Source organism: Curcuma longa, unplaced genomic scaffold (assembly GCF_044706935.1).
Source record: "Curcuma longa cultivar G26 ecotype Majalengka, Jawa Barat unplaced genomic scaffold, ITB_CL_G26_1.1 contig_24239, whole genome shotgun sequence".
Lineage (NCBI taxonomy): Eukaryota > Viridiplantae > Streptophyta > Magnoliopsida > Zingiberales > Zingiberaceae > Curcuma > Curcuma longa.
The window spans coordinates 499-6854 of NW_027432366.1; the positions used below are offsets into that span (position 1 = coordinate 499).

The window sequence follows — 6356 nt, forward strand, 5'->3', positions numbered from 1 at the left end:
GTTACATTAGCATAAATCAAGCTTGATACAATAGTAACAATGAGTGAGATATCTATCTAATTGTGGAAAGATTAAAGAAAAATCTTGCTAAAATACAAATAAATTCTATCGAGGATTACAAGAGAACCATATTATGCATTTAAATCCACAATTAGAGACAATGAATCGTACCTTGGCACTGGTTTGCCATCGTGGAAGCCATTATTAAAAGAATAAAGACTTCTCGAGTCAACCATTAAGTCAAGATATTCTCCACGTTTCTCATTCCACAAATCAATCATTAATACCGACACCAGGTCCAATTAAGAAAATTATGTCCCGATTTGTGGAAAAAGGGCATTTAAATAGACTGCCACTAGTGGCTGTCGGACTCTTAGTTGACTAACTTTAGAAGACTTGGAAGACTTCAAGTGTCATTTTCCATTCTAAGTGCTTCTTCACTGCGTAATCCTCTATTTAAGAAGCAGATGGTCATGCATCTCCCATCAAACGATCACAGTGAAGAAGAAATTTCTAATGGGTGGTAAAGAAACAAATCCCACTGTTCATATCTCCTCCACTTTGATCCTAAACAAAATCCTTATCTGGCTTCACCTTCTCTTGATCTCCAAAGCCACCACCATCGCCCATGCCGATTACCGGGAGCAGAGCATCCTTCTCGGCCTGAGAGATCACTGGAGCGGAACCTCTGCTCTCAGCTCATGGAGCACCTCCTCTCCCCACTGCGAATGGCCAGGAATCCAGTGCGACAATGGTGGCTTCGTCAACTCCATATCCGTCCCCAACATGCACATCACCCAGTCAGTCCCAGCCTTCATCTGCAACCTCAACAATCTCTCCCATCTCGACCTCGCCAACAACGACATCGCCACCAGTTTCCCTACCGGCCTCTACGGCTGCTCCAGCCTCCAGTACCTTGATCTCTCCCAGAACTACTTCGTTGGAGAGATTCCCGGCGATATCGACAAGTTGTCTTCTCGCCTCACGCACCTCGACCTCTCGTGCAACAACTTCAGCGGCGACGTCCCACGGTCAATTGGCCGGATTAAGTCGCTGCAGTTCCTGCACCTCCAAGGCAACCATTTCAATGGCTCGTTTCCGGCCGAGCTTGGCCAACTCTCCATGCTCCAAAATCTGACTCTCGCATACAATAATTTTGCGAGCCAACGGATTCCCGATGAGTTCGGGAACATGAGGAGCCTCAAGTACCTCTGGATGACAGCAACTCGAGTCATGGGTGAGATACCGGAGAGTTTCGAGAATCTAAAAGAGCTAGAACATCTCGACCTGGCCATGAATTTGCTTAATGGCTCAATTCCTGAATCCATATGGTCGCTGGAGAAGCTCAAAAGAATCTACTTGTTTGCCAATAAGCTGTCCGGAGAAATCCACAGCGAGATCAGGGCTACAAGTTTGGAGGAGATCGATGTGTCCAGCAACTATCTCAACGGGTCAATACCGGTGGGATTCGGCAACCTCGTCAATCTCACCAAGTTGTTCATGTACTATAATGAACTATCCGGCGAGATTCCCGATGGCATCGCCTTTCTTCCCGAGCTATATGACATTAGACTCTTCGGTAACCAGTTCACTGGAGTTTTGCCGACGGAGCTCGGGAACCACTCCAAGCTGAGGAATTTTGAGGTATCAAACAACAGGATTTCCGGTGGCTTGCCCAAAGGCCTATGCGGAAAAGGAGCTCTGAATTCGGTGGTGGTCTTCAACAACAACTTCTCTGGCGAACTGACGGCGTTTCTCGCCGACGAGTGCCACACCTTGAGTAACATTCAACTCTATAACAATAGCTTCTCCGGCGAGTTTCCCCTCAAGATATGGGCGACTGCAGTAAATTTGACGACGGTGTTGATCCATCACAACCTCTTGTCTGGCACTTTGCCAGACACACTGCCAAGGAGCCTAACGCGCTTGGAAATCGAAGACAACCTCTTCTCTGGAGAAATTCCGTCCTCAGCTCCAGAACTGCAAGTTCTCAAAGCAAGTAACAATAGGTTCTCGGGCGAAATTCCGACGGTACTCACCGGAATGTCGAGGCTCCTGAATCTATTGCTCGATGGAAATCAAATCTCCGGTTCAATTCCAGCGGGCATATCCGCTTTGAAGTCACTTACAGAGCTCAACCTCGAGAACAACCACCTCTCGGGAAACATCCCGCCGGAAATTGGACTGTTGTCGGAGCTCAAAATAATAGACCTTTCATGGAACATGCTATCAGGGCCAATTCCGCAGGAGATGGGCAACCTTATACTCAACTCCCTTAACCTGTCTCACAACCAACTATCCGGCGAGATACCCCTCCGGTTGCAGAACCAAGCTTACGAGCAAAGCTTTTCAGCAAATCCTGATCTCTGCTCCTCCAAGTCCATAGTGAATCTCACAGATTGTGCACACCGCACGGCCAGTAACGATAATAAGTCTTCGCTAAGACTGATCATAATATTCCTAGTGCTCGGTGTATTCATGCTCCTAATGGTTACTGTGATCGGGATATTGATGTGCCGCCGGCTGCCTGACTTCGTCGATGAGCTGCCCTGGAAGCTCACTTCTTTTCAGAAAGTGGACTTCACTGAAGATAACATATTAGGTAAGCTGACAGTGGATAACCTCATCGGCAAGGGAGGGTCCGGCGAGGTGTACAGAATCAACATCAGCAATCCCACCAGCATGGCAGTGGCCGTGAAGAAAATTTGGAATACCAGAAAGACAGACTGGAAGATGGAGAAAGCCTTCGAGGCTGAAGTCAAGATCTTGGGCTCAATCCGGCATGCCAACATTGTGAAGCTACTCTGTTGCATCTCGAATGCAGACTCCAAGCTCCTTGTCTACGAGTATATGGAGAATGGAAGCCTGGATCAGTGGCTACACCGGCGGCGAGCGAGACCAGACTCCCAGCACAATGAGCCACTCGATTGGCCCAAGAGGTTGGGGATTGCCATTGATGCAGCAAAAGGGTTGTGCTACATGCACCACCAGTGCCCGACGCCAGTCATTCACCGTGATGTGAAGTCGAGCAATATACTTCTGGATTCAGAGTTTGGAGCTAAGATTGCCGACTTTGGCCTGGCACGCATGCTGTTCAAGGCTGGTGAGCCCGAAACAGCATCGGCCATGGGAGGCACTTTTGGCTACATGGCTCCAGGTAACTCCTCGAACCAACCACTTGACCTGTTTTCAATCTGTAGCATATGAAGTTTGTGTTTCATAGATCAAATTCTGTTCAATTGCAGAGTGTGGGTATTCGTGGAAGATCACAAACAAGGTGGACATTTATAGCTTTGGGGTGGTCCTCTTGGAGCTGACAACAGGAAAGGAAGCACTAGATGGTGATGAACACGAAAGCTTAGCAGGGTGGGCTGCTCGCCACCAAAGGGAGAATGGCAATGTAATAGAGCTGATAGACAAGGACTTGAGTGAAGATGTCGAGTACTTGGATGACATAGTGACGGTGCTAAGTCTAGGCATAGAATGCACAAGCAGAAATCCTGCCTTCAGGCCTTCCATGATGGTTGTATTGCACAACCTGATGGAATGTGACCGAAGGGATCTTGGTCAAAGGAAATTCGACATCAGTATGCTTCTTCAGGCAAAGAGATGGAGCCTGCAGAGAAGTCCATCGGTTGCAGATGAAGAATATGGCCAGAGTCATCTGATGGATGCAATTTAGACAAAATCCAAATCGCTTTGTACAGTAGCTAATTTGAGCACCATTTTCCTGCATGTATCCTCAAGTTAAGGGTCGCAGGGTACCTGTATAACTATTAAGCAACCAATCACCTAGAAGCTGTTTCATGGTAAATCTTTATGAGACATGACCTTGAAACTGAGGTGACTATTTATGCAGTATTGGTCATCCTTGATCTAAGCACAAAAACTAAAATTATGAGCATTTTGCAGAAAGGGATTGCCAGCTACCTTGTAACCAACACGGAATACATGTCCATAACTTGCTATTTGATTTCCGTCTTTCTTTGTCTAGGGACTGCATCAGGAAGATTGTCCAATGTCCTATAAACACAGGAATGAAAGCCAAGTTACGAGGCAATCAGAGGTCCAGAAAAACTTGCATATAAAAAAAGGGCACTGATAAGGTAGAGAGCAGAAAGAAAGAATATTCAAAACAAACAAAACACAAATCAAAGGCTTCTTTTAAGTGATAACCAATTATTGAACTTATATATTAACCCGATATTCATCATCTATCTTCTCCCTAAAATTCTTTGCCGCTTCAGGGGAAAGTCTCATGCGATAAGCTACTTTGCAGCCTTCATCTTTAAGCATTTTTGAACTGATATTGAATCATGCGAATCACATGACAGAAAAAAAAAAACATTAAAACAAGCAAATGATGGTGTAGAACATTTCCCTGTCTTCTCTTTTTAAGAAAGAGGAGACTTGAGTTTCCACTTTTGGAATATTAGTCTTCATTCAAGAAAAACTAGACTTACTCACCGTTAAACAGAATTCTCAATGCTATCACCAGGTAGAACCTATCCCAATACTCAGCAGTGTTCATGATCTTTCAAGGCTTGCAATAATCCAAAAAAATAAAATTCATATGGAAGTTGTGTCTTTGTCGATTAAACTTGTTGACTTTTACTTGAAGCTCATCATCCTGTGGAATGAAGAAACTTCACCAATAAGTTCAATAAAGGAATAACAGAAAGAAAAAGTACTTAATATCCCGAATTATGAGAAATCCAAGTTTCTGAGAGCAAATAAGTTACCAATACAAGAAAATTGTTCAATGAGGAGTGACACAAAAGCATTTCATCAATTCTAAATATGGAAAATACGAATGGCTAACAGTTAAAAATGTAGAAAAATTATGAACTGTTGATTGTTTTTTCATAAGCCTGAAACATCTCTATATATCCTGCAATTGCACAGTACCAGGACAGGGATTAAACTTAAGAACTAAGCATCGTCTTCATAGACAAGTTAATTGAGATGCTTACAGTTGACCATCAGCATTAAGTTCCTCGCTAAGCAACAAATTTTAACATATTTAACTTTCCCAAATTAATAAATTAAACACATTGGGGTATGTGGAGACGATCTCTAATAGTTAAACAGCAATCTATCTTATGTTCAAACGACAATTCGTATCTTTCTAGATTAAAATCGTGTTTTTTTTGTATTCGTAGTTGGCACTAAGACATACCAATCATTTTTTTCTAAAACTTGTGATAATGATTCAAAGCACTCAAAACAAATCTGCAAACATCTCGGATTATTCTGTCGCGCGTCACCGGAAACTCACACTATCTCAAAAATGACTTAATAACCGTGCCTCATTTCTGATTTCACTACTAATTGAAGGACGAAAAGAGAACCTCAAACGAAAGAAACCTAACTCCGATCCAATCAGAAGAAAACCCTCACGAAACAGAACAAGATATCCACGCATTTTGAGCCTAGATCCAACCAAAACAAGAAAAACAATAATTCAGAAACTTTATCTCGAAACCAACAAGCAAGGGCCTACAGATCCAACCAGATCGGAGCAAATTAGCGAAAACATGAATTAATTACCTTACGGAGATCGCGAGGAGCGACGCCCGGAAGGTAGAATGCGTCAGCCGGAGGCAGGGACCGCAACGAGAGAAGAAGCGCCGCGATCTCGCCGCGGTTCGTCATCGAGCGAGAGGACCCTCCTCGCGGACGCACTCAACAAGCGAAGAAATTGTTAGATTAATTTTCTAATTCCAACACGCACTCGAAAACTAGACCCGCGGAGGCTGTTGGGCATGGACCCACACTAAATTGCAAGATGCTACGGGACTGTACATTCTTGAGTCAACCTTTTTCAAAAGACGTTAAGAAAAATGCTTTCTTCCGAGAATTAAAATAACAAAATAAAACTGTCTAAGTTCAAATCTGGCCCATTTAAGTCTAGGCTGTGCCCAAACGTATGTGAGCCCAACACGCGTCGGCCCGGCCCAATTGGTCCTTGTAGTAGTAATTCTCAGAAGCATAAGCGTAAGCTTGCAGGACGCCAGTGTTCAGTGTGGCATGCATATCGTTGCAGTACGCAAGCAGTTGAGTTGCATTTAAGATGATGGTCCGCAATAATTGGATTGGAATTGGAATGATAAGAATGTACAATGAATAATTAATGATGTCGGTTAGAGGAAGCTTGGCCATTATTAATTGGGCTCCATTTATGTTTCGCATCCATCTCACATCTCTTTCTCTACTTTTCCGGTCTTGCTCTTGTAATGATTTGATAGTTGTATTAATTATTTATTTATGATTAGGGATTCCATGAGGTCCATCGGTTTTAACTTTATAATTTTTTCACAATTTAAAATTACTATTTGCCTACTGTATAATTTTAG

General features: G+C 43.5%; 1 protein-coding gene and 1 long non-coding RNA gene across 2 annotated transcripts; one reads left to right on the forward strand and one right to left on the reverse strand.

Annotated features, from left to right (window-relative positions):
* The first annotated feature begins 484 nt into the window (after window positions 1-484).
* On the forward strand, window positions 485-3893 carry LOC141818314 (uncharacterized). The gene is made up of 2 exons (XM_074705838.1): window positions 485-3157; window positions 3246-3893. Exons 1-2 carry the CDS (start codon window positions 517-519, stop codon window positions 3680-3682), a joined length of 3078 nt encoding a protein of 1025 aa, XP_074561939.1. The 5' UTR covers window positions 485-516; the 3' UTR covers window positions 3683-3893.
* Window positions 3894-3953: 60 nt separating this feature from the next.
* Window positions 3954-5607, reverse strand: LOC141818316 (uncharacterized). The gene is made up of 3 exons (XR_012600951.1): window positions 5551-5607; window positions 4468-4630; window positions 3954-4023 (listed from the first exon to the last, which is right to left on the reverse strand). It is a non-coding gene; the product is annotated as an uncharacterized LOC141818316 (long non-coding RNA).
* Window positions 5608-6356: the final 749 nt, after the last annotated feature.

Coding starts and splice junctions, on each gene's coding strand:
- LOC141818314 (XM_074705838.1), top strand. CDS start 517: ATGGGTGGTAAAGAAACAAATCCCACTGTTCATATCTCCTCCACTTTG. Junction 3,158..3,245: donor TTTTGGCTACATGGCTCCAG/GTAACTCCTCGA, acceptor GTTCAATTGCAG/AGTGTGGGTATTCGTGGAAG.